The sequence below is a fragment of the Ursus maritimus genome, unplaced genomic scaffold (assembly GCF_017311325.1).
Source record: "Ursus maritimus isolate PB19 unplaced genomic scaffold, ASM1731132v1 scaffold_2, whole genome shotgun sequence".
NCBI classification, from domain to species: Eukaryota; Metazoa; Chordata; class Mammalia; order Carnivora; family Ursidae; genus Ursus; species Ursus maritimus.
This window is the reverse complement of record NW_024424452.1, coordinates 9,090,528-9,117,458: the sequence shown is the minus strand read 5'-3', so window position 1 is coordinate 9,117,458 and position 26,931 is coordinate 9,090,528. Positions and strand designations below refer to the sequence as shown.

Below are 26,931 nucleotides of genomic sequence, written 5' to 3'. Positions count from 1 at the left end.
GACCTATAACCAGTAAGAAGACTGGATCAATAATCAAAAATCTCCTGACAAAGAAAAGCCTCACATAGACCACTCTAATTATAAAGCTGAATCTCTACAGGGTGTGTATTCATAGAGAAGGGTTTAAAGTATATTCCATATTATTATAATTAACATATCTTCTCCTACTGGCAGAGGTGACCCAAAGCAGAATGATAAGCCAGGTACAGTATATGTGAGGAAGCTTTTCCCTGATCTGTACCCTCCACAGTCTGCCACCCCGAAAGGGTCTTTCCCAAACTAACCAAAAGCTAATCTCAGGAAAGATCTCATCCATCACTCCTTACCAATATAACACTTTAGAATTCAGTGTATCATTTATTGTCTTGGAAGAGGTGACAAGCCTTTTGAAATTCCTGACTTAGAGATCTATTCATTCTCATAGACAAATACTTCACGTTTATTAAAATATAATTGATTTAATATAAAAAAAAATCAGCCCTGGACCAGATGGATTCACTGGTAAGTTCCCACCAAATATGTAAAGAAGAACTAATCACAGTACGTCTCACTTTTCTGGGGCACCTGGGTGGCTCAGTCAGTTAAGCATCAGACTCTGGCTCAGGTCACAATCGCAGGGTCCTGGGATTGAGCCCTGCATAGGGCTCCCCACTCAATGGGGAGTCAGCTTGTCCCTCTCCTCCTTCTGCCTCTCCCCCACTCATACCCTCTCTCTCTCTGTCAAATAAATAAAATCTTAAAAAATACTTCTCACTTTTCCAAAAAATTGAAGAGGAAAGAATACTTTCTAATTCATACTATGAAGCCAACATTACCCTGATACCAAAGCAAAAGACACTACAAGAAAAACGAAACTACAGACCAGTATGAACACTGGTGCAAGATCCTCCGAAAAATACTAACAGAATTCAGCCACATATGAAAAGGATTATACACCATGACCAAATGAGATTTATTCCTGGAATGTAAGGATGGTTCAACACACCCAAAAGTCAATGGAATATGCCACATCAACAGAATGAAGGAAAGAAACTATATGATCATCCCAAGTGATGAGAAAAAGCATTTGACAAAATTCTGTACACTCTCATTTAAGACATGTGACGAACTAGGAATAAAAAACTACCTCAACATAATAAAACCACATATCGAAAGACTGAGAATGGGACAGTCTTTTCAACAAATGGTGCTGGAAAACTGGATATCCACATGCAAAAGAATGAAGCTGGACCTTTATCTAACACCACATACACAAACTAACTCAAAATGGATCAAAGTCCGAAATGTAAGACCTAAAAGTATAAACTTGAAGAAAACAAAGGGCAAAATCTTCATGACATTGGATTTGGCAATGATTTCCTGGATAGGACATCAAAGGCATGGGCAACAAAAGGAAAAAAAAAAAAAAAGACAAAGTGAACTTCATGACAATTAAATCTCAATAAGGGATTAATACCCAGAATATGTAGGTAATGCCTAAAACTCAAGAGTTAAAAAAAAAAACACTGATTCAAAAATGGGCAAAGGACTTGGTTATTTCTCCAAAAATACACAAATGGCTAAGAAGTACATGAAAAGATGGGCTCAACATCACTAATCGTTAGGGAAATGCAAATCAAAAGTATAATGTGATACTACCTCCCTAATAGAATGATTACTATCCCCCCCCAAAAAAAACCAGAAAACAACAAGTGTTGACAATGATGTGGAGAAATTGGAAACTTGTGAACCCTTGTGCTCACGTAAAAGGGCACAGCTGCCATGGAAAACAATATGGCAGCCCCTCAAAAAATTACCAATAGAATAACCGTATGATCCTGCAATTTCATTTCTGGTTTATATACCCAAAATAAATAAATAAAAGCAGGGTCTCAGAGATATGTGTACACCCGTGATCATAGCGTCATCATTCCCAACAGCTAAGATGTGGAAAAAACCCAAATGTCTGCAGATAAATAAATGGATACCTATCCATTTAGAAATAAAGCAAAATTGGTATATCTATACAATGGAATATTATTCAGCCTTAAAGAGGAAAATTCTGCAATATGCTACAACATGATGAACCTTAAGGAAATGATGGTGCTCAGTGAAATAAGCCAAAAGACAAATACTGTATGATTACACTTACATGACCTACAGTGGTCAAAATCATAGAGACAGAAAGGAGAATGGGGGTTTCCAGAGGATTAAGGGATGAGAGGAAGGGCAGTTAGTATTTAATGGGTATAGAGTTCATCTTAGAGTTTACAAGAGGCAGAGTTAGGGAGATGGAAAGTGGTGCACATCAGGCAGTATAACATTATGAACATATTTAACACCACTGAACTGTACGTTTAAAGTGGTTAAGATGGTACATTTTATGTGTATTTTATCACAATTTTTTAAATTGGGGGACCAAACATTATAATACAAGTTCACGCTAATCAGATTGCAAAAATGTTAAAGGCTGACAAAATCAGGTATTGGTAGGTGTGTTTCTTACACCCATGATGGGAATGCAGACTGATGCAATCTTTTGGAGGGCAATGTGACAATGTAATGAAGCGGAATTTGCAGCTTGGCAATTCCATTTCTAGGTAGATAACCTGAAGAAACTCTTGCATGTAAATAAGAGGTCAAGGGTCTTCAGTGCGGCACTGTTCATAACAGGAACACAGTGCAAGCAACACACCACAACTGATTAGGAATGGCTACTACCCTAACGGTTAAAACAGATCTTCACATTCAGACTTGGCGGAATCTCAAGAATTTCAAGAAAAAGCGAGTTGCAGAATCATTGTACATTATGGTACAATTCGTGTAAATGTTTAAACCTCACATTATTTGGGGATGCCTGCATTTATAGTAAAAATGTAAAAAAAAAATACAGAAGCTGTCATCTTTGGGGAGGAGAAGCAATGGGATTGGGATGGGGGTACAAAAGAGGGGTACACCTATGTGTAACACTTATTATGTTAAATCTGAGCCGTGGGTACATGGGCATTTGTTAAGTCTCACTATGTATTTGTTAGATGTTCAAAATGTTTCACTAAACAAGAACACAAGTCTTCGAGAACTTCTAGGTTTAACCTGGAGTTATTTCCAAGTCAAGTGACAATTAGTAGCAGTATTTTAAGCTGTGTCAAAGGAGTCTAACAGTTTTCTAAAATCATTTACTCCCCAGTTCCCATAAGTTTGTTGATTCACATAAAATAGCATTTGAAGGACGCTGAACACAACACAGTCTTTTAAAGCACTTACCCAATAAGCAGAGATAGTTGGGTTCAGCCAGTCGGGATAGTTTTGTGACCTGATTCAAGATGTTGTAAAGCTCTGTTGGTTCACACAAAACCAAACCAGCCATCCTACCGGGAAGAATCAATAACGCACAGGCTTTAGTGCCTCTTTCTATTTTAGACGAATGGACAAACATACTGGACTAAACTCCTTTACACACCTTCAAACAAGATGAAAGTAATCATGCAGGTGATCAGCCACCCTTCAAGAATCTGTACTAAAACGTGCGTCGAGGAGAATAAGGTGTTGAACACAGCATGTATGAGAGCTGGAGAAATACCAAATAGGCTATGATATAGTCAGCCATTCATTTCCTCGTTCAGCGAATAATTAGCGAGCACCTACTGTAGGCCAGGCCCTGGAAACAACTGGTAAACCAGACCTACACTCATGAAGCTTACAGCCTAGCACGGAATACAGACACCGCACCAAAAAACACATTATACACGGGAACAGTGCCACCAAAGAGTCAGCAACCAGTGTTGAAGATGAGCCAATGGGAGGGCCTCATCTAGTTGGGGCTGTTAACAGTCACCCCTCAGACAGCCCTCTCTAGATAAGCCTCCCGAATCAGGAGGCTATGCAAGACTTAGCCAGGTAGAGAAGGGAGAGAGGGTGAAGAAGGCAAGAACATTCAGTACTTGAGAGAACCTAAGGGAGGCTGGTGCAGTGACCACAGGGAGGGAGTGATGAGCAAAGACTCTGGGGAGGGGACTTGTAGGCTTAGGATAAGGATGGAGGCAGTCAAACTTGGGTGGAAAATCACTGATATGTGTTAATAGAACTGCCCAGCCAGCCTGGGCTCTGGCTCCTGACTGTAGGGCGGCCCTTACTTGCTACACTGGTTCCTGAGCACATCCGGCCTCTGGTGCCCCAAGGACACAGAGCGGGAAGGGCTGGGCCCATGCAGCAGCTTTCTACAGGGAGGCTACCTTTTAGCAGGGGTGGGGGCTACAGAGAGCTGCCCAGCAGGCCTCTGGAGGCCAGCGGGGCGGGGGAGACAACACATGGGAGAGAAGTTGATTCTAGGGATAATCTTACTCAAAACAGTTAGGGTTACCAGTATAATGCTCCTGGGAAAGGTCAACCCCCCAACACGGGCCCCAGGATCCTTCTCACAAACTCGGACTTTGGTTCTCAGCCTCCCCTCCAACATGGTCAATTTCAGCCTCCACATGGATCATTTCTATCAGCAGGCAAACATCCTCTGTACCCGTCTCTGTTCTCCTTTACAGAGACACTTCCCACTGCCTCCAGTTCCTCACCTCCAAACTCTCCGGGCTGTGCCAGTTACTGTGGGCTGCCTGACTGTGGGGAGTAATTAGCTTCTCTATGCCTCAGTTTCTACCTCTATAAAATGGGGGTGATAGTAATAGCGCCACTTCTGTAAAGCCAGGATAATAGAACCTCCCCGTTGTGTGTGGATGAATGAAAGCACACACAGGAGACATTCTGATCAGGGAGGAAATGCCACCTTCTCCCCTGGAGCTTCTAACCCATCAAACCAACAGGAATTGCTCTTGTGAAGGTCATCAACGATGTGCCTCTTGCCTAAGCCATTTGTCGCTTCTCTCGGAGCTTGAAGGATGGATTCTGTCTGCCTTTAGCCCAGTTTAGCACCCCTCCTTCCCAACACTCTCTACTTCCAGGACACTTCACTCTCCAGGCTTCCCTCCTACCTCTCTGATCGTTGCTAATCAGTCTTCTGTGTGGGAGGCTTTACCTCCTCACATTAAGTAAGTCCTGGGGCTGTCGGCTCTTGCCTTCTGTCTACACTCTCTCTGGGACAGGGCTCTCCACCTCAGCACCACTAGCATGTGGGGGCCAGATAATTCTGGGCTGTGAGGGGCATAGCAGGGTGTTTAGCACCTTCTCTGGCCTTCACCCCACAGCAAACCTCCCCCCACCCAGGTGTAACCACCAAAAGTGTTTCCAAATGTTGCCAAATGTCCCCTGGAAGAAGGGGGCAAGTCACTGCTACAGGAGAACCTCCACTCTAAGATCTAGAGTCTAAGGGATCTGAATACCATTTGTACACCAGTGAGTCCCAAATCGTAGCCCCTGCCTGATCTCTCCACTGATCTGGACTCCATGTGGATGCCTCATGGGCATCTCAAATCTTTTTTTTTTTTTTTAAGATTTTATTTATTTATTTGACACAGAGAGACAGCCAGCGAGAGAGGGAACACAAGCAGGGGGAGTGGGAGAGGAAGAAGCAGGCTCCCAGCAGAGGAGCCTGATGTGGGGCTCGATCCCACAATGCTGGGATCACGCCCTGAGCCGAAGGCAGACACCCAACCGCTGTGCCACCCAGGCGCCCCTGGGCATCTCAAATCTAACACAGCCAAAACAGAACTTTTCATTCACACATGTCCACACCTCCAATACCTGTCTTTTCGTTTTCTCAGCCTCAAAGGACACCACCATTACCCACCAAATTACACAAGTCCACGCCCCAAATCCTTCTTTTGCCCCAGCCCCTCACATCCAAACTATTAGCTTCAGTTCTTAAATATATTCCAAACCCATCTACTTCGCTCCAGCTCCAGGGCTAACATCCTAGGCTATGGTACTGTCCTCTCCGAGGATGCCATCCTTCCCAACAGTACTTCTTGCTTCCTGCTTTCTCCCTACAAGCTCATTTTTACATGGCTGTCAGGGGGATCCTTTCAAATTAGGAGCTTCTTGGTCTTCACCTCACTTGCCACCATCGGACCTTACTGCACTCATTTGTTTGCTTGATCATCAAGCTTCTGCCCCTGGAATGTATGGGTCATAAGGACAGGGACCTTCCTCCTTGTTCACTATGTCCTCACTAAACAAGGAGATCCAGTGCCCAGGGGTTTTGGTGCAGAACAGCGCTCAATAAATTGTCAGCCTTCTTCACTAATAGGGCCATCTTGACTTGATGCCATACCTACAGATGCCACAGGTGGATTGTGCCTAAGGACCTCCTCTCTCCCACCCCCCAGTCAGATCCCAGATCCTCTGTCTCTGAAAGCCCAGTGCTCAGGGCATCTGGGAGGCAGTGAGTAGAGGAGAGAGGACGAGTTTTGCATCTAGTCTCACAGCTTCTATAGGCCAACCTAAACACTGGCTCCTGAACTATCTCGCCTGTAGCTCAGAGCCCATCCTCAAACTCCCACTGGCTTTCTCCCCACTGCAACCTCCAGCCCTTTATTCACTAGTGGGGGGGATTGTCTTCAGGCATCCAGGTGAAAACCCAGCCCCAGGGATCAACACCTCCAGACTGCTCTCCTTCCTTCTCTCCTTCTCCTTTCCTCCAGAACTCTCCCTGGGCAAGCAAGAACTGCCCTCACCTGCTGATAAAGGACAGGTGGGAGAAGAATAGTCCCTGAACCTAACAGCACAGTTCTGAGAGAGGACGCAGCCCTGTGAGCTGAGGTCAGGGGCGCCACTAGCCTGGAAAGGTGGAGGATGGACTGCTCAGCCCCTTTTCAGCGCTACTCCAAACTCCACAAGGTTTCAGACGTTCTTGGCTCTGCCATTTGTGCCCTAAGAATGTTTGTGGACATTGAGCTTTTACATAGACCATTAAACTAATACTGACGAGTTTTTGCCGAAAGCGTTTTCCTTAGTGAGTTCCATTATGCCAATTTAATTCCTTGATTTTATTTCATAGGTAACCAATTCCGATTTTTCCCCACTTTCAATTTTGTTTAGCCAAGATCAGTTTTCCCAAGATCAGTCTTCTTTCCGTGTGAATTTTACGATAAAGATTTGATTCCTTAGATTTTTATCCTAGCAGCACTGACCGAGTAGGGTTTCTGCCACGGTTTGTATGTAATAATTTTCCTAGTGACCTGTTCAAAACAGTAGCGTCAAAATGGCAAGTTCAAGACATCCCCCTGTGGACTCTCTGAGCACAGACAGCACTTTCTGTGACTTTCAGGAGGGGTTTGGCGCAATGGTTCTCGCAGGCAAATGGGGCAGGCAGATGGGAAGAGTGGTCAGAGGGAGCACTTTCTGAGGGCTTCATGGGGTCAGAGAGACCGATCTTCCTATGAACTGATCAGTTTGGGAAATCCACTCAGGTTTTTTTGGCGGGGGGTGGGGAGGCGGCAAGCAAAGCCGCTAACTCTGTCAGAAGAGCAGGGCACCAGCACGAGCCTTGTCCTTGCATATTGGACACCCACCAATAGGAAGTTCTTCACCCTCCCCTGCGGTGACCGGGCCTCTCTCCAAACCAGGTTGGTGTGTGGCACTCTGTCTGTCAGCCCAGAGCTGTCTGGATGCAGCTGGGCTGCTGAACGCAGCTCCAATGAGAACGCATGTCTATATCTGGGGGAACACAAGCCAACTGGGAAGGGATGTTTCCTTAGGGGTTGTCACAGCCTGAGATGAAGCTGGAAACAGGTAGACCCAGCCCTTCTGGCCTCCTTGGGCTTGACCAACACATGAGGCCTTCCATTCTGACAGATGGCATGGCTGTCGGAGGCCGGGCCTCACATCAGGCTTCTCAAAGGACTTCCAGGACAGAGAGCTTGGTCTATTGCTCAGCCTCAGGCAGTCTGGGTGGACACAACTGATGGGCATTTGCTTCTGGTGGAGAGGAGAGGCACAAAGCTCCTGGAGAACCCAGGCTGTAAGCTTTACTTTGGGCTCCTGGTTCAAGCTGAGCAGGGCCCAGAGGACTGCACAGATAGGATACAAGGTCCAGAGATAACCCCATGATGCCCTGGTTCTCTGTATGAGGCAGAGGTTGTGCCAAGATGACCAAAGCTTAATACGGTGACAGATTTCAATATCCTCGCCTATAAAGGAAGGCAGTTTACACGGGATTCCACTGGAAAGGCTGTAGGAAGCTTCCGTCAAGATGACAGATGCCAATTATCCGGCCCTGGCCCTGGCATAGAGCAGAAACTTGGGAAAAAGACATTCCTTTACTTCTACGCTAGCTCTCTCCTTCCAGCTTTGCCCAGGAGCCTCTAAGAGCTACAAATCCCACAGGCAGAGAGCACCGTTCAGAGAATCTCAGGCCAAGGAGCAGAGCAGGAGCTGGCCACGTGTCTAAGTGGAAGGAGCCTTGGGTGCTGCCTGAGCGGCAGGATCTCAAGGATCTGGTACGGTCTTTCCTCAATCACAGCCGGACACCTTCTTTGTGGCCTGGACCTTGACAAAGCTAGAGGACACAGTTCCTGGCTAGAGCACCCCCGAGCTGTGGAGGTCAGAAGGGGTCTTGAGATCAGTCTCTCGGTTCAGAGGAGCACCTGGTCCTATTATTAGTGATTGCTAGAATCTCTGGATTTTGGAAGCAACAGATACGAGCCAGAGGCCCAGACTCAGGTGCCCACATCCCTGTCCCTTGTCTTCTATCTTGCCTTCATTTCCATGTCCCCAAACCTAGGCCCACTACACACCTGAGAGGGACCCTTGCAGTCCTGAGAGTGACAGCTCTGTCCATGCAATCCACCTGGCAGACAGAGGGGCTAGTCAACTGTCACGCAGTCTCCCAAAGGCTGTCACCACATCTGGTCTCACCTCCTCCAACTCTGCCGTCGACACTTGCTTTTCCTCTGCTCCCTGATCAGGCTTAGGCCTCCCCTTCTGCTCCTCTGACACAGGTCCTCAGCCCTGACCGGGCTCTGGACTCGGCTTTGCTCTAACTTCCCTGACCTCTGACTGATCTGGGAGACCAAAGGCTTTGGTCCTGACCCCGATCGGCCGCCATCAGCAACTCTGCGCTCTTGGGAGCTCCTCATTGGTGCTTCTGGCTACCTCTGCTGGAATGCAACTCGGAAGCCAAATCTTTTGACTTCCAGCAGGCACGAGCCACAACAAAGCTAAAGCTATTTATCCAAATAGTTCCGTTTTAAAATATCCTAGAGCACCTAGAGAAAAATAAAGAAAACTCCCATGCCAGGTGGAATGATTACCACCTTTCTGACTTTTCACTTTAGCTCCAAGGATCTGAAAGGAGAGATTTAAAATACTTCCCTTGAGGTACGATTTTAGAGTTGAAGAGAAGGTAGGTTAGCATATATGGGCATCTCAGCAAAAAGAGGATAGCCCATAACCTTGGTCTAAGCTTATTGTAAGGCACAAGATGGCCAGCATACGTGGGTGTGTATGGCTTGTGTATGTGTGGGGTACGGCAAGAAGGGGGTCGGTGTACTTGCATATTGTGTACAAAAATATACAAGAACAGGCAAAAATGAAACCATGGTGATAGGAATGGGGAAGTAGCAGTCCTAGGGGACTGATGGAAAGGAGCACGAAGAAACTTTCTGGGACAATGAAAATGTTCTATGGATCATTTTGGGGGGTGTAAACTGTCAAAACTATCCAACAGAACACTTAAGATCTGTATGCTGCAGTGCACGTAAACTATATGGCCATAAAAATAAATCCCCTGTGTATATCCAGGTGTTCTGTGTTCAGAGATATGAATATGCGGGTGTATGTGCGTGGACAGGAGCCCGTGCGTGTAGCCCCACCTGCACATTGAGGACCTTGGTGTGGGGTCTGGGCTGCGGAAACCATGCGGACTTGGACACACAGAAAGTACACACTGCAGAATCCTAGCTCGGCCTCCACAGCTACCAGCAAATCCCTGTCTCACTGTTCATTTGCCCAGAATTTTCCCAATTGCAGTAACTGTTATCCAAACCTCGGCAACTCTCCTTGGGTCCCCATGGAGCAACTTCTCTCATTTCCTAGTTCTTGCCTGGGAAGGTGAAGGCCATGGAGTGTGAACAGCTCTCCTCAGTCAGCTGCCCCTGGAGGTGGAGGGGGGAGCTTCATGCTTTCTCCTGGAATCCACTGACCTTATCCTCTCCCACCTAAACCTTCTCTCCTTTTGGCATCTCAAAACTTTCTCCCTTCATTAGCATCCTTCTGAATGCCAACATTCACAAGCGTTAGCTTTCTTGAAACAATTCAAGAAACCAGAAAACCCTTAGAATAGCTTGGCCTTGCCCTCTGAAGCTAGTGCAGGCAGAGAGGCTGGTGCTGGGCCCCAGCCTGGAAAAGTCTGAGGCTGGCTAGCTGTTAGCAAAGCAAGGAGAGGCACATGCATTTGAAATGCCCTGCACACACGCCAACCCCCCCAGGATTTGTTGGGGGCAAAGGATGCATTAGTGTTTCCTGCAGATCAAATGTGGGCAAGAGAGGTGGCCAACTAGAAGCCATCGTAAAGGGACTTTGCCCAAGGCTTGCCACCTGGAGGGACGATGGGCCATCTGCAGGCAGTACGGAATTCCAGCAACCGGGGACTGAAGGAACAATGGAAAGCAGCAAGACCGAGACATCACCACCAAGGTCAAAGGAACTGCACCACAAAAGCACCACATGGAGGATAGTCAGCTACAAACTCCCGTCTGGCTCAGAGAATACTAATAATGCCAGATGACAGGGGGACCCTTCCTGCTCCCATCTCTTCTCCTACAAACCCCACGGGTCTGAAGCCAGTCTAATGGGGGAATGAAGGGGTTGTGAGGAAGCAAGACGGGGAAAGAAGAAGCCAAGCACCCTTCCCACCAAGGGTGGGGAGCCTCAAGCAAGCTTGAGAGGGGAAGAGGAGCGGCTCTGACACTGAATCAAGTTGAGATTTGACAACTAATGTAAACTGGACATGGAGGCAATTACAGCGAGTCTGTTCTGTTGACTCAGTGTAACCCAAGAGCAAGCAAAGAAAGCAAGCATGGGCAAGACAACAAAGCTGTTTTAGGACTGCCAGGGGCTTCCTGAATGAGACCCCCACATGTTCAGTGTAACAGTCACACATGCAGAGCAGTCAGTGCACGATACAGTAGCTGTTAATACTGTTATGAACCATCTTGGGATTGAAAAGGAAGCGGATGAATGTGAGGCTGGCTTTCCTAACAGTCAAGTTGTTTGGGATGGCCTGAGTAGAGCACTTGGCAGGGAGGGGGAGGGACTCGAGCCCCCTTGTGTTGGCAGTGAGCCTGAGAATCTGTGATTCTCATTTTTCTCATGGCCTCCCCTCTCCCCTCTGCAGGGATGCCCTCAGCCCTAGCCTCTCTTGGGCATTCAATCCCACGTTTCATGTTGGAGTAATGCCCCATCTGTCCACTGATATTTCTCTGTGGACAACTCACCATCACTTCCAATTCAACCCATCTAAATGGAGCTCTATCTTTTGTCTCCAGCCAGCTCTCCTTTCCCACAACCCCAAATCCCGTTTCTGCACATATATACTTCTCTCGGACTGATGTTCCTCACCCCGTTTATTCATTTCTTAAACCCAGATAGGCACAGGCGAATCAATTCTTCCCTTGAGACTGCTTCCTCATTGGCCCCACCCCCTCCATTTCTATGGCCATCATCATAATTCAGATATTTATCATCTCCTAAGATAGCCTCTGGAACAATCTCCCTGCCCTCCACCTCTTTCCATTGGAAACCTTGGCATGTCAAGGTCAGTCCAATCTTCTTCATAATGCCGGTGGCATCATAAAAGCCTCTGATAAATACTTGCTGCCCAAGGAATAAAATACAAACTTCTCAGTGAACATCTGGAGGTCCTGCACAACCTGGTTTTTTGCAACCTGCTTTTTCCAGCCTTACCTAAAACTACCCAACTCTTCCAAAACCCAGACACCCACTCTCAGCCTGGTGACGTGGTTGGACAATAAAGACTCAAGAGATGAGAGACACATCTGACCACAAGGAACTCTGAGTTCTAGTGGTAAGATAGAGGGGTAAATAACGAACCAGGCAACAGTTAGTGATAAGATAAAGGACACTGTTCATCTGTGTGTCCCAATTCCAACAGAGAGGATCTATTCACCTCCACAGACTCAGGTTTTTCCACCCCCAGGTTTTACTTTGGGCTCTTCTTTCTCATCTAAACACTTGAACTCCCATGCCCAGGCAAGGATCTCTCCCTCCTCTGGAGTTGAACTGTCCCACTGAGTAACTCCTTCCTGAATGTCTCGGCCTACATGTTTCATCCTGAGGTGCTTCTCACATGGCCCCACCCCAAACGCGGGTTAGAGCCACCTCCTCTGTTCCCACAGCTCCCAACTTTCTTAGTGTTGCCCCTCTCACGCTGCCTGCATTTTACCTGTCTCCCCCACTAGACTCAGCTCCTTAAAAGGCAGGAAATGGGCAGATCTTGTTAAACCAATAAACTGCTGCACATCTATCCGCCCCACTTGACTGAACTTTTTGAGGAATTCTGTATACCCAGAAAACAGTTGGGGTGGGGGAAGGGAATGAAGCTTCTAATTCAACTTACATATCTAACTCATAATTCCTTGTGAGCAAGAACCGTATCTTTACTTTCTGTCTGGATAAATTCAACAAATCCACTTAACTGGGCTCAGCCACAGTTTCTTCGTACCTAAAGCAGCAACAATCTGGCCGTGCTCACAGCACGGCTGCGTAAACCTGAGGAGTAGGGATCGGGTGACCATGCAAGTTACCACCTCGATACCAGTTTCCTTGTCTGTAACCCGGTGCTGCTTTCCTGTAAACTCGTAGAACAGGGCCTCGCCCGCAGTGCTGTGTCCGCCATTCTCAATGGCGGTGTCTTTGAAGGTCCTGTGCACCTTGAGGGACAAGCACGCTGGCTGGTGGACAGTGCGGGGGGGGGGGTGCACTGAAGTGACTGATTAGAGAGGACCCCATCCTCCCACACCACCCCCCAGGACTCAACCTCCTCTCCCCACTTTCCTTTCCAGAGCCTTCCAGAGCTCGGAGCCCCTCCTGCCTCCAGGAGCAAGAGAAGTGGTTTTGGCTGAGGTCTAGGGCCCGGACCGCACCCACTCCCCGGGCCTGCAGCGCGACCTTGACCCGTCTCCTTGTCAGAGCCTCTGTCTGGGGCCCCACCTGGAAATGGCTCCTCTAAGGCTGCTCCAGCCTAAATCCCGTCCTCTTCCACCTCTCTGGTGCGGACTCTCCCTACCACTCGCGACCGCGTCTCCCCCACCGGCCGCACGGAACGCTAGACACGCTACGACCCCGCCCGGACCGCGCTCCCTGCGCGCAGGAAGCGCCCCCCGCTTTCCCCCTCCGCAGCCCAGGCAGAAGTGGTACCGCGAGAGCTGGGAGGCGGGCGGGGCCGGAAGCCGGGTCACTCTCGCGAGGCCGGGCAGAGCGGAGCCGGGAGGCCCTGTGCGGTGTGGAGGTCGTTGGTGTCACCTGCCCGCCGCCAGCTCCTTCGCCTGCCGGTCCGCTCCCCGCCCGCTCCAACCATGTTCTCCGCCCTCGCCCGCCCTGCCGGCGCCGCTCTCCGCCGCAGCTTCAGCACCTCGGCCCAGGTAGGCCCGACGAGGGGCTGCCTGCAGGCGGAGGCCCCCCGGCCGGGGCCACGTGGGTTCTGGGCTCGCGAGCAGCCCTGATCCCCGGGCCAGCCTTAGACCGCAGGGTCGTCCGGTACCGACCCGCGCCTATGGCGCCCTGGGCCGGCCCGGATACTGGGAGGGAAGTGCCGAAAGAAAGCCTGGGAGAGGAAGGGGGGAAAGCCCCCCGGCTTGTCCCCCCGGACCCCCAGAGAGCCTGCACTTGGTCTGCACAGCTTCAAGGCTGAGAAGCTTTAGCTGTAGGGCCGAAAATAATTTAACGCTTGTATGCAGCTTTCCATAGTACTTTAAGCGACTTTGTTCTTGTAGCATCCGTGCAAACAACGTGTAATTATTAACTCCATAGTGCTGGCGGACTGAGATACCGAGGGTAGGGAAGTGGTCCAAGGTTACAATCATTTGGTCAGAGAACTGAAAGTCCACTCTCCTGCCCGCTGTCAGTGGTTTTGGATCACCAAGCTTTCCCTCTAAGAGCGTAAAGACGCTGCCGCCTCATCAGGACCCTTTTGAAGGATCCTGCTTGGGCGGACTGGGCCTGCCCCCCAGGTATGGTGACTGTGCCGGGCTTGGTCTGCGAGTGCTTAAGCCTAAGCTATTTTTAGTCATCCTCAAGGATGGTGGTTCTCTAAACTTCCGTGTGTGCTGTAATCACCTGAAAGCTAATGAGGAACAGCCCGGGTCCATTGAAGGAGGGTAGGACCTGCACCTTTTGTATGTTTACCAGGTGCCCCGGGTGATTCTAATATAACTAAAGTTTGAGAACCCAGGAGATACCCACATTGCGTCTTTAAGTGTTGCACCCAAGAGGGAGGTGATTAGTAAAGGAGATTCCAAATTTCTGCTTTAGCTTCTGTTCTTCAGATCAGTTTCTTGTGCGTTCAGTTCATTTGGAAAATAAGTACACAAGAGCATTGAGTATCCATGCTTGCCAAGATCTGTGCTTGGTGCTGCAGGAGATACCAAGAAGAGTAAGGAGTGGCACTTGGGATAGGCCCCAAATGAGTAAACAGGGCAGGTGGAGGTGCTGAACGTCGATGCTGAGGAGTGGGGGAAGGGAACTGATCACGAACCCGTGGGATTTGCTGACAACAGACGGTTGGATGAGGGGTACCAGCATGAAGGACATGAAGACTTAGGGCTTTGAAATTGCTGAGATGGGAAAGGCCGCAGGAGGAGAGTGGATTTGGGCAAGGGGAGGATATCAGGAGCCTGGGGCTCAATCCCACAACCCTGAGATCGCGACCCAAGTGGAAGTCAAAAGAGTTGGAGGCTTAACTGACCGAGCCACCCAGGCGCTCCTGGATCCTGTATCCTTAACAGTAAAAATGTATCAAGAACACAGCCTCAGTATATTTATTTCTACAGGTGTATACAAATATATATATATATATGTTACAACACAAAAAATAGAACTTTAAAAACAAACCATAATAGACTTACATTATAAAGCGGACTTACAGATGAAGGAAGTGTTACCCATTTGCAAAAGTTGCTGAGCGTGTTCTGTTGACAACCAGTCTGCAGAAAAGATCAGTAAGTAAGTATGGAGATTGGTCTTCAAAGAGATCATGAGTTAATCTCTGCAATACTACAGATTGTTGTCTACATTATAAAAATTCTACCACTGAAGGACTGTGTTTTTATACATATTAACTAAATTGGTGAAACTTTGTAATATACAAATAATGCCATCACCTCAACACTGAACGCAACAGAATGAGTGAGGAGGTCATCTTATGTATCATAAGGGACTGATTCATTTAAAGACCTTAGTGAGAGCATCAGGTCAGTCTCTTTCCTTCCTTTCCTTTCCTTTCCCTCCCCACCCTTCCTTCCTTTCTTGCTTTCTTTCTCTCTTTCTGTTTTCAAGTAATTCTATGTCCAGCGGGGCTCCACAGTGGAACCACTGCCCTAGTCAGCCTTGGAAGCCAGGCTGAGTAATCTAGGCATGGGGGATTTCAAGGAGACTTTTGAGTAAGGAAGTGAAATGATTAAAAGTTAATTTTCAGAAGGATGGTTTTGAGGTGGAGCTGAGGGCCTAGGGTAGATAATAGAATGGGAACGGATGGTGGGGGAGGGGGAGGTTGGGAAGATGTTTGAGATGCCAAGGCCTCCACGTCCTAACTGGGTGTCTCTAATAAGGAAAGAGGCAGGAAATAGTTCTAAGTGTTTGAATTTGGGAGAACACAGGTACTATTTGGGAACAGGGTGGGAGAGGTAGAAAGCATACATTTATTTAGACAGTTGGGCTTACGGGACTATGAGAATGCCTAATAGAGCTGGGAATGTGGGAGTTGGAATTGGAGGTCCCTGGGAGTAGAGACAAGATGTGAGAGTGATGACTGAAGTGGATGAGATTGCCAGACCTCAGTTCTGAGTTGATCTGACTAGTTGTCTTGGAAGTCAGCGTTCCCCTTACACAGCACCAATTTAAAAAAAATCAAAACTGAAGTCAAGATTTTCAGTTGTTGTTGTTTTTTTTTTGTTTGTTTGTTTGTTTTTTTTAAAGAGTTTATTTATTTATTTGACAGAGATAGAGACAGCCAGCGAGAGAGGGAACACAAGCAGGAGGAGTAGGAGAGGAAGAAGCAGGCCCACAGTGGAGGAGCCTGATGTGGGGCTCGATCCCAGAACACCAGGATCACGCCCTGAGCCGAAGGCAGACGCTTTAACCGCTGTGCCACCCAGGCGCCCCAAGATTTTCAGTTGTATGTGCTTTTAAAGTTTACTTTTCTTAAGCAGATTACACAGTGTGGGTTTTGTTTGTTTGTGCTTGGGTTTCGGGGTTTGATAACCAAAGTCCATTACTACTAGTGGCGGTTAGTGTAGAATACGGTCTATGGGGCACCTGGGTGGCGCAGTCGTTAAGCGTCTGCCTTGAGCTCAGGGCGTGATCCCAGCGTTCTGGGATCGAGCCCCACATCAGGCTCCTCCGCTGGGAGCCTGCTTCTTCCTCTCCCACTCCCCCTGCTTGTGTTCCCTCTCTTGCTGGCTGTCTCTCTCTCTGTGTCAAATAAATAAAATCTTAAAAAAAAAAAAAATACAGTCTATGGTGAGAGTATAGGGACCCAAAGCAGATGGCCGCCCGAGAGGACCACGTGTGGTGCTTCGGGTTCTTATCCCTGCTCTTTGTCTCCTTCCCTGGCAGCTGCCTGCCGGCCCAGAACAGGCTCCTCTTCTCATTTGTAAGGTTTGAGTAGAAATAAGCTCACTGAGGAGTTTTGTTTAGGCCTTGAGTGAGCCCTAGTGGTGAAGGGTACCTTTTGTATAATAAGAGTGAGCTGTAGGGCATGGCTTAGAATAGATGTTTTTTCTAAGTCTTCCCTGTTTTTTTTTTTTTAAAGCCCAAATTGAAGAATGAAGTTACCTGGGTTCGGCTTGTATCCCACGTCATCATTTGCTATCTTTTAGGGCCTGGGCGTATTACAACTTCTGTGCCTCAGTTCCTCATTCGTAAAATGAGTCCGTTAGTGTTACTTAATGGAGTTCAGAGAATCAGATAAGGAAAGACGTAGCTCGGGGCGCCTGGATGGCACAGCGGTTAAGCGTCTGCCTTCAGCTCCGGCGTGATCCCTGTGTTCTGGGATCGATCCCCACATCAGGCTCCTCTGCTATAAGCCTGCTTCTTCCTCTCCCACTCCCCCTGCTTGTGTTCCCTCTCTCGCTGGCTGTCTCTCTCTGTCAAATAAATAAAATCTTTAAAAAAAAAAAAAAAAGGAAAGACGTAGCTCAGTACCAGCCACAGAGCAGACCTGACAAATGGCCTTCGGCTACCAGAAGCTTCGGCTACCATTTTGCTTCTGGTGTTCCGAGTGGGTGAGGTTGCTGGATGGTCTGAGTTTCAGGTGAAGTCCTACTATATAATAAATTCTGCCCCTCGTGGGAAAGGTTACCAAGAGGTAGTCACGGACTTATTTTTGGAAGTGGCTGGGGTGGGGATGGCTCTAAGTCTGATTTGGTCATCATCTTTCACAGACTCTACTTCCTCCTTAAATGACGGTGTTCTCAGGGCTCTGTCCCTAGTCCCCCTGTCACTGTGTTCCCTTTTGTGCTTCGTCCATATCTCTGGCTACCATTAATCCCAGTGCAGATGCATAAGACCTCCAGACCAAGCCTTTAGCCTACTGCGCACATCTGTGTGTCGGATGTTTTAAGGGGCTCAGACCCAGCATGTAAAACGGAACTCATTATCCTTTCTTCCAAACCCATTACCCCCTCTTCCCCAGTTCCCTCTCTTGCTTAAAGGCAGTGCTGTCTACTCAAGCCAGCAAGCTGTCATCCCAGGTTCCTCTCTCCGTTCCCCATCTGGATGGAAGGGGAGGGGGGTGGCTGAATCCCTTGTCCCATCCATCCCTTCTTGCTTGCCTAGGTCCCACCCTTGAGTCATGCTTGGACTATTGCAGTAGTCTCCCTGCCTCCATTCTTGGATGTTTCCAGGCCATCTTCCATTCTGCCTCATATCTTTTTAAAACACAGTTCTGGACATGTTTTTCCCGGCTTCTAAGGCCTTTCATCAGTTCCCCATTGCCCAGAAGGACCAGATAGACTGTGCTAGGCTCTCAGCTTTGGCCCTACCTTCTTCATTCTCCGCGTGCGTCCAGCAATTCCCAAGCCATTGAGGACTGCTTCCCTTCACTAGGCCATACTCCATAGCTCCTCCCCCTAGCATCCATCTGGTAAACTGCTGCCCCTCCTTCAAAACCCCCTGTCACACTTAATTGTCTCCTAGTGTCTACCTCCGTGGCACTTGTCACACTAGATGCTGTTTATTCAATTTGCCCGCCTTTCGGTGTGCAGGTCTTGTCGTTGGCGCTAGCAAGTCAGTCTGGCATGCAGCAGGTAGGAAGTCCGGTGCCTGTTGAATTGGAGGTGAGACTTAAAGATGAGTTAGCCCCTTTGGAAGACAGTCTGGCACTTTCTCGAAGATTAAGTGTGGAATTACCATGTGACTCCTCAATCCCACTCCTTGGTATAAGAAAAAGCGATTAGGTGATGCCGGTCATTAGATGTACTTAGGCCTGAAGTGGCTGTCAAAGCTCAAATCTTTCGATTTTTAGTTCCAGTAAGGTGACCGATAAACTGATAGAAATTCTTCTAGCTCCAGGCTTCTAGATGCTAACAAGGCAGTTAAGTCTCTTAGCTGTGTCACTTTTTAACTCTTCCCTGCAGCTGATATGGCCCGAGCCACCTGCTGCTTGTTCTGCCTAGAGTCACTCGGAGGTCAGGTTGGAAATACAGAGGCCCGAGGCCTGTCCTACTTCTAGGAGCCTGGCCCTCTGTGGGCTTTCTTAGTCCAGCGGGTGATCCTGATAGACCCCGAAGTATGGGCGCAAGCAGCTGAGGCTGCAGGTCTGACCTAACTGCGGGGAAGGAGCCCTCCGAAACACACAGCCCTCCTGAGGCTGCGTGCCCCTCCCCCCCCCCAGCACCTCCTTTCCCTGGTCCCCCCCAGAGCCAGCAGGGCTCCTCCCCATTCACAGTGACCAGCCTGTTGGTAGGTGCTTGATAGGTGCTCAGTAGGGAAAGCTGCCTGAGTAAAGCTTGTTCGTCTTTCGGGGGTGTTTGAATAGGACCCCGACTGTCACAACATCTGTGGACATAGTTCCCTGTTTCCCTGAGATAATAAGCCTCTATGCTTCTGAAGGAAACCGGGCCTTGGGACCGGTAGGAATGTGACGCTGGTGTCTCCTTTGGCACCGCAGCAATGAGAGGCCCAGTGCAGTGTTCTCTAGGCTATTGTGTGACTACTTCTAATACTGATTCTGTATTAAGAGTCCTTTCTCTGTGCCTCTTTTTAGAACAATGCTAAAGTAGCCGTGCTGGGGGCTTCCGGTGGAATCGGGCAGCCCCTTGCGCTTCTCCTCAAGAACAGTCCCTTAGTGAGCCGCCTGACCCTCTACGATATTGCTCATACGCCCGGAGTGGCCGCAGACCTGAGCCACATCGAGACCAGAGCCACCGTGAAAGGTACTGGACACGCTGAGCCTGGAGACTCTGCTTTCCTTCTCCCCGGTAGACCAGGGTCCAAGCGATAGAACACAGCTCTTCGGTGAAAGTAGATCAGAGACTCGGGGTTTCCACATACACAAACGCCTACGTCTTTTTGGACTTGAGCCTGTCAGAATTTAAATAGCATTGTCTTTCAGAAAAACAAAGGTGATCTAATCTTCCCATTTTTAATTTTTTTTCTAATTTGGAAAATAATAGGATGGGGAAGGAGAACTTCCAGGGACTTCTGGAGCTTGGGGAACCGTAGGAATGCTGTTCCCTGTGGGCTGCAGGTTGCCTTCCCATGCCATGGGCCAGCTCCTCTGCCAGCTTCTCTTAAGCACAGCCTTCTTAGGGAAGAGTGTGCTTCTCCTGTCAGGCAAACATGTGATTGTCATCCAAGAAATAATCCGTCATTATCCTGGTTATTTTACCTTTACTTTATAGCAGTATTTGTCCATGTCGCCAAATTCTTGATTATAATCATTTTTAAAGCCGCACTGTAATTTACCATTTAGTATATTATCTATACTATCGGCCATTGGGCAATTTCCTGTTTCGCTCTCCTTTAAACACAGATACATAAGCTATGACGAACATCTTCATCTTTACATCTTGTTTCTGAGAAGCCCAAAAGTAGAATTAGTAGGTATGACTGTGTTAAAGCTTTTACTGTGAAGTCCCAAATTACGGTCCAGAAAGGTGTAGTAATTTCTGTCTCTGCTGGCAGTGCGTGAGAACGCCCTGCGGGATGGTATTCCCACGCGTCCCCAGCCGGCGGGCGCCCCTCAAGAGGCCAGCTGTCAGCTTGTACGTTTCTGTGCCTTCCGTCACCTCTGAATTTGTTTGCTCGTTTTCTTTGGAGCTTTTGAAAGCTCCTGCAATAAGGAGAAAGTCCAAATCAAAGCAGAGTTTGGTCATCAGAGCGAATTTCCCTTGCAACCTTTGAAAGTAGACCTTTTTTCCCCTCAGATGATAGGAATAAACAAGGAGAGACCAATACTTAGAGTCCGTGTTTATCAGCACCACGATTTCCTCACTTGGCTTTCAGTGTGTCTTCTGATCTGACCCTGAGATGGGGCTTTTGTTAGGACGACTGGGCGGTGGGTGGAGGAATAGGCAGCTCTTAGAACTGGAGCCAGGAAGGGCCTGACAGGTGCTAGCGGGTCGGATAAAGGCAAGTGGCTGAACTTGGTATGGTGGCGAGGGTGGGGTGGCTAGAGGGTTGATCCGTTCCACCAGGGCGGGCGGTGGGGGGAAACCCAGGCTGTTGGAGGCTGGAAGGGTCAGACCCGCGGGCAGCGGTGGTCAGGAAGCACTTCATAGGTGGGCCATGCAGCCCTCCTAGAGGCCTGCGGTCAGCACTGGACCCAGCAGGGGCTGTCTTCCCCCGGCTCCGTCCCCACAGATGTGCTCGCCTCTCCAGATCAGAGAAGGTGAACTTGCTCTCTGCTGGGGGGTTGTCTAGGCTACCTCGGACCTGAGCAGCTGCCGGATTGCCTGAAAGGCTGCGATGTGGTGGTTATCCCAGCAGGAGTCCCAAGAAAACCAGGTGTGTGTTTGGAAGCCTTGTCTCGCGTCTCCCTGCCAGTCAGGCGGGGACATGGTTTTCCGTTACACGGGATCAAGTCAGCGTCTCTGTGGCAGAGAATTCCACAGGCTCCCCAGTCCCTGTGGGATAGAGAGGAATCCCTTTCTTGGCCTGGCACGTGTCTGCACCCTGCCCGGTCTGCTGCTCCCGTGCACGCTATCTGCCCGCAGTGCCCTTTGTCCGCCTGCTGCTCGGAAGCTCCTACTCATCCTCGAGGACCCTCCTCACATATCTCCCTCCCTGAGCCCCCTCCCCACACCCCAGCCCCTCCACGAGCCTCTGTGAGCACTTGTCACACTAGCTTGTTTCTCCTGCAAGATAGATGGTCGTGAAAGCTGTCCCGCTCACGTTTGGTTTCCCCGTAACAACTGACAGCCCGGGGCGCACACTGGGCGACTCGCTCCGTGCTTTGTGAACATCTTGAATTGGATCGTTCTCAGGCATGACCCGGGATGACCTGTTCAACACCAACGCCTCCATTGTGGCCACCCTGACGGCTGCCTGTGCCCAGCACTGCCCCGAGGCCATGATCTGCATCATTTCCAATCCGGTGAGTGCCACGGCCCGGTAGTCCGCTCACGCCGCACCGGAAGCCCCCAGCGAGCAGCAGGAGGCGGAGGTGCTTACAGGGACCAGAGTCCGATAAAGGGGTAGCAGCGGACGCATGCACCGCACGAACCAAGTGTGAATTCCGGCCTGGTTTTCCCACCACTTGTGTGCCTTTGGGCACATCACTCAAATCCCTGCCCGTCTCTATGTCTTAGTTTCTCCTCCTGTAAAGTCCAATCTCGAACCTCCATTCAGCCCTGATTGTGGTGGCCTGTGAACTTCTTTTACTCTGTGCTACTGGGGGTCACGGTTCCTGGTTCCCCATCAGGCTTGCTCAGCCACCCCGGGCCCTGCTCCTAGGATTTTATGGGGAGCTTCTCCTTTGATCCCGAAAGCGCATGTGCTGTACCCACCCCTCCACCCCCTCCCCCCAAGAAGACCGCGGCGACCTGCATGCCTCCCCAGCAGCCCTTTGGGTTGCAGTTACCCGCTGGGGTAAGGTTCTGAGGTACCTCAGAGGGGTAACCTCTGAGGCTCAGGCTCAGGGTGGAAGCGTTGACCGATCCACACACAGAGCTGTTGCCAGGGCTTCTGAGGAGCCGCCCCCCAACTAGCTCACCCTCGGGGCAGCCGGTCAGCAGCAGGGAGCAGCCCTGCCTTTGCTGGGACGCTAACCTAGCGGCTGACTCGGATCCCGCGGTTGTGTTGGGCCTTTATTGGGCTCTCTGTGCGCCAGGCGCTGTGTCAGCACGGGCTGTATGTTAAGTCCCGTAACCTTCACGGCTTCCCGAGGTGGTCGTCTCTGCCGTGAGGAAACCACGTGCGGGGAGCTGGGGAGACGTGCCCAGGCTTCCCTCGCAGGGTGGCTGAGGGGTTGGCCCTGCACTGTGCGGGGGTTTGTTCGGGTGTCGGCCCCAGCGGGAGCGGGTTGTGTCCTGCGGGGCCAGCCTCTCGGGTTAGGTTGACAGCTGGAAGGTCATATGCACATCGGAACCGGGGGAGGGGGGGCCCTACGGGAGGAGCATTGTGCCTCCATGAAGGGTTTTTTGTGGGGGGGGAGAATAGGAAGTCGGCCCACTGTGACCTGTTCACCGCGAGGGCAGCTTGCCCGTATGCAAAGCTACCGAGGCAGCTTGGCCTGTTAGGACTTGTTCAAGGTCTGGGGAAGAGAGGTTTCCGTCTGTGGCATGTCTCTTCTCTCGGGATGAGGGCAAGTTCCTCCTCTCTCTTGCCTTTACCAGGTTAACTCCACCATCCCAATCGCAACGGAAGTTTTCAAGAAACACGGAGCATACAACCCCAATAAAATCTTCGGGGTGACGACCCTGGACATTGTCAGAGCCAACACTTTCATTGCGGAACTGAAGGTAAAGGTGTTCTTCAGGCTTCCTTCTGGCCGCGCTTGGTTGATGGGTGGGCGTAGGAGACTAGGGAGTCTTCGGTGCTCCTGGAGTGGCCCCTGTGGGGGAGAGTAGCTCTCAGGTTTCCTTGGGGGATCCACACAGACCCCTTCAGGTGTAAACTGCAGCCAGCTGGTGTCTTGACTCCGCTCCCTCTCTGTCCTCCCTGGTGCATCGAGTGTGTGGGCTTTTTCCCGATTTCTCGCTGGCTCAACTGGACTGTGCTCTCTAAGCTCATTACCTCTGAAAACTAGAACTAACAGGATTTACCTGCTAATCATTAGATAAATGATACAGTCGGCAAACCTGAAGAATTTCGGAACATTCCTGAAGTCCCGATATGTCAGGATCTGGTCCCTGGCCTGTAGTTCTGACTGCAGTTGGCTGCGGCTCGCTGGGCCGCCGACCGGGCCGCTGGGCCCGTGCTGGGGTGGGGGGTTGGCACCAGCACCAGCTCCGGTGTCCTCAGTCCCTCTCGCAGCTCAGTTGTAAACCTTGGGGTGTGGATCCAGCAGAACCACTTCCTCTGGCCTGTGGAAGTGTCCCTGTTGAGCTTCAGGCCAGTTTTTGCAGGCTTTGCAGATGAGGGGGCTTCTCTGAAGTAGGAACAGTTATCCTGCACACACGAGACCGTTGACCTTGATCGTCCTTGCCCGTGCGCCAGACAGGTCCGCTTCTGGAGCGTGGTGCCCTGCTTTTGTTCACGCTGTGGCATGTCGTCAGCCCCTCTCCTAGGGTCAGGGGTCCCAGAGATCCAGAAGACAGGGCCAGGCCTTGGGATTCAAGAGCCAGTGTAACTGGATAAGCAGCTGGGCGTGGTTGTTTGAGTCAGGACAGGCTTTCCCAAAGAGCTTGCACTCCCACTGAGGCCAACCAAGGACAGGCCGGGATGGTGGGGCTTGGGCCTCCTGGGGCTCACGGCCCACCTTCCTGGAAGCCACAGTGCTCATTCTCTCTGGGCTCTTGGGGACCAAAGCACCCCATCTCCCCTGGGCCCCTGGTCCTGCTGTGACACGCTAGCTGCACATGGCTATTTAAATTACTTAGAATTACAGAAAATTAGAAATTCGTATCCTCCATTGCACTGGCCACATTCAGATGCTCGATAGCCCCATGTGGCTCCTGTGTTTTCGCAGAAAGTTTGACTGGACAGTGCAGTCGTAGCCTGGGAACTTCTGCTGTTTGGGGATCTTGGCTCCTGGCAGAGAACCTAGTGCTTGTCAAGCTTCAGTTAAGTGAATTGTCCTCTCCCTCAGGCTGTCTGGCATTCTGGGAAAATCCTGAATTGTATCAGGAATGAAAGTTGGCCCTTAAAGCTCCAGTATCTGGAGCTCCAGTATCCTCAGTCCTCTTGGCCATCTTCTGCCCCCTTTGCCACCTTCTCTTGGCTTTTCTGCTGATGTGATACGTGTTCTTTATGCCCCCAGGCCTTTCCTCTTTCTGCTCCTTTTGCCTAGAATACGCTTCCTTTGGCAGAGTCCTGCTGCTGCTTCCCAGATGAAGTTACGTCTGTCCCAGAAAGCCTCTCCAGGGCTGATGAAGTGCTCCCCCCCTTGCTTCCAGGGCCACCCCATGTGCCCATTTCCACACAGCACACAGGGACGTCTCTTATCCCCAATTGACAATATAGGTCTCAAAAGCAGGGGCTCCATCTGTCCATGCCCATGTCTCTGGTGACCGGCACACCGCCTTGGCACGTAGGTGCCGCCATGTGAGCTCCCCGCTCCATGGACTTGGTCCTGCTGAGTCTGCCCATTCTCAATGCTGGGTCTCCCTTCCTGGACAAGGGGTGTTCCTGACAGGGCTGCTCTCTTTAGCAGCTGTGGCATTTGGGGAAGGGGGCATCATTGGGGGACTGCTCTCATCCCTCCCATAACTCCCACCAGATTCTCTTTTTTTTTCCTTTTTTTGACCGTCTTAAGAAATACCTGGTCCGTAGATTTGTGGGGTTGTTGTGCCTCTGGTTTAACTAATGAATCAGCCTCTCCTATTAAGCCCTGACAAAGAACCATGGTGTTTTGACCCCTTACAGCTCAGTTTTATTCTGTCCTCATCACAGTTTGAGTTGACAGACTTCTCACCCCCGGGTTTTCTGGAATTGTTCTTGAATGTTGCTCTGCAGTGAGGGGGAGGGAATTGGGCTCGTTCTCTGTGACCGAGTGTGGGGACGTGAATCTGGGCTGATGCATGGGAAATGACCTTAGCTCCGGGGAAGAGGACTGTCCTCTGATTCTCAGAAGATATCAGACTGACAGGGACCAGTGGGGGGACCCCACAAGGGGGCAGTTTTCTGCTCACTATAAAGGAAGACCCTCATAGTAACCACACCAGGTGACGCGTACTCCGCACCTCACCGTCCAGCTGGTGTTCCACGCGGGTGGTGGGGCTGTGGTAGGAGATCTGAACACAGCTGGACTCGGGCCTCTGTGGTTTCTTTGTTCTGACTGCTGTGGATTTTGCCAGTATTGGTGCTTTAGGTGAATATGACATAGTTTTTGCTCAAAGAGCTTTAAAAATTAACAAAGCTTCATACTTTGGTGGCCAGGGTTTGGATCCCGCTCGAGTCAATGTTCCTGTCATTGGCGGCCATGCCGGGAAGACCATCATCCCCCTGATCTCGCAGGTGAGTGTGTCACCTGGGCAGGAAGCTATAAGATCAGGAACGCCATTAAGAGGTTCCAGCTCGAGGTGCTGAAGACAGACTGACGAAGAAGAAACATCCATCGTATTTTGAGAGGATTCCCGCTATGGATACAGCCCCAGCCGTTGTTGGGGAAGGGGGGCGGTTCATGAGTGGCCTGCGGGGCTGTGGTCAGGCTCCAGCACTTCGGGGGTCCACCCCTGTGGGAGTGAGTGCGGTCAGAAGGTGCTCACAGCGGCCAGCTCCCAGCACGCAACGAAAACTGCTGCAGGAAACCACCGAATTCCTGGTTGGGTGAGAACAGGCAAAGCCTCTTTGTTTAAAAACGAGTAGAGGGGCGCCCAACTGGCTCCGTCAGTAGAGCCCACGACCCTTGATCTCGGCTCTGTGAGTTTGAGCCCCACGCTGGGTGTAGAGATGACTTAAAAATGAAATCTTTAAAAAAACAAATTTTAAAAAAATGAGTAGAGACAAGGTGAACACCACTGAGAATAACATATATTAAGTCCGTGTCCTGACCCCCTGAGTGTAGTGCACTGAGAAGGACACAAAACCTTTGTGCCGTTCTTGCCAGAAGTGCATAACCTTATGAGCAGAGCACGAGGAAACCTTTTATAAATCTAAATTGATGGACATTCTACAAAACGAGCGGTCAGTCCTCTTGCCAAGCGTCTGGGAAGACAGGACTGCTAGGGAATGGGCCGACATGGGGTCCTGGATGGGAACTGGGACAGAAAAGGGACAGCAGTGGGGAAATGGGTGACATTTGAGTAAGGTCTGTAGTTAATGTATCGATGATAATTTCCCGATCTTCATAATTGCACTGTGGTTATGTAAGATGCTAACATTGGGGTAAGCTGGGTGAGGGAAATTTTGTGCTATTTTTACAACTTTTCTCTAAGTCTAAAATTAGTCCAAAATATTAAAAATTCTTTAAAAATGAGTAGGGATGGGGCGGGCAGGGTTGGCGCCTGGCTGGCTCAGTTGGTGAAGCACGCAACTCTTTTTAATCTGAGGGTCATGAGTTCAAGCCCCATGTTGGGTGTGGAGCCTACTTTTAAAGGGCGTGGGGGGCGGTAAGGGCCCCACTATACCTCCCAACAAAGTTGACTTTTTCTTTACAGCAGAGTTGGTCTCGGTTTCCCGTGTAGCAGCAGTGCGGGGGGCGTCTGCCACGAGCGGGGGGGGGGGGGG

The 26,931-nt window shown here is 49.9% G+C and overlaps 2 protein-coding genes across 3 annotated transcripts in view; one reads left to right on the top strand and one right to left on the bottom strand.

Annotated features, from left to right (window-relative positions):
* The window catches only part of STYXL1 (serine/threonine/tyrosine interacting like 1), a 70,168-nt gene extending 56,982 nt beyond the window's left edge, over positions 1 to 13,186 (bottom strand). The window contains exons 1-2 of the mRNA XM_008698537.2: positions 13,096 to 13,186; positions 3,244 to 3,347 (exon numbers count right to left, since the gene is read on the bottom strand). Coding sequence (XP_008696759.2) covers positions 3,244 to 3,346 — 103 coding nt within the window. The 5' untranslated portion in view covers position 3,347; positions 13,096 to 13,186. The remainder of the gene's footprint in view (positions 1 to 3,243; positions 3,348 to 13,095) is intronic.
* Positions 13,187 to 13,333: 147 nt separating this feature from the next.
* Positions 13,334 to 26,931, top strand: part of MDH2 (malate dehydrogenase 2) — a 16,097-nt gene continuing 2,499 nt past the window's right edge. The window contains exons 1-6 of one of the 2 annotated variants that reach the window (XM_040634908.1): positions 13,334 to 13,526; positions 19,367 to 19,535; positions 21,025 to 21,108; positions 21,588 to 21,697; positions 22,938 to 23,063; positions 25,642 to 25,719. In XM_040634908.1, coding sequence (XP_040490842.1) covers positions 13,461 to 13,526; positions 19,367 to 19,535; positions 21,025 to 21,108; positions 21,588 to 21,697; positions 22,938 to 23,063; positions 25,642 to 25,719 — 633 coding nt within the window. In that variant the 5' untranslated portion in view covers positions 13,334 to 13,460. Of the gene's footprint in view, positions 13,527 to 16,232; positions 16,277 to 19,366; positions 19,536 to 21,024; positions 21,109 to 21,587; positions 21,698 to 22,937; positions 23,064 to 25,641; positions 25,720 to 26,931 lie in introns of those variants that run through there. The other variant, XM_040634909.1, reaches the window with a different exon arrangement.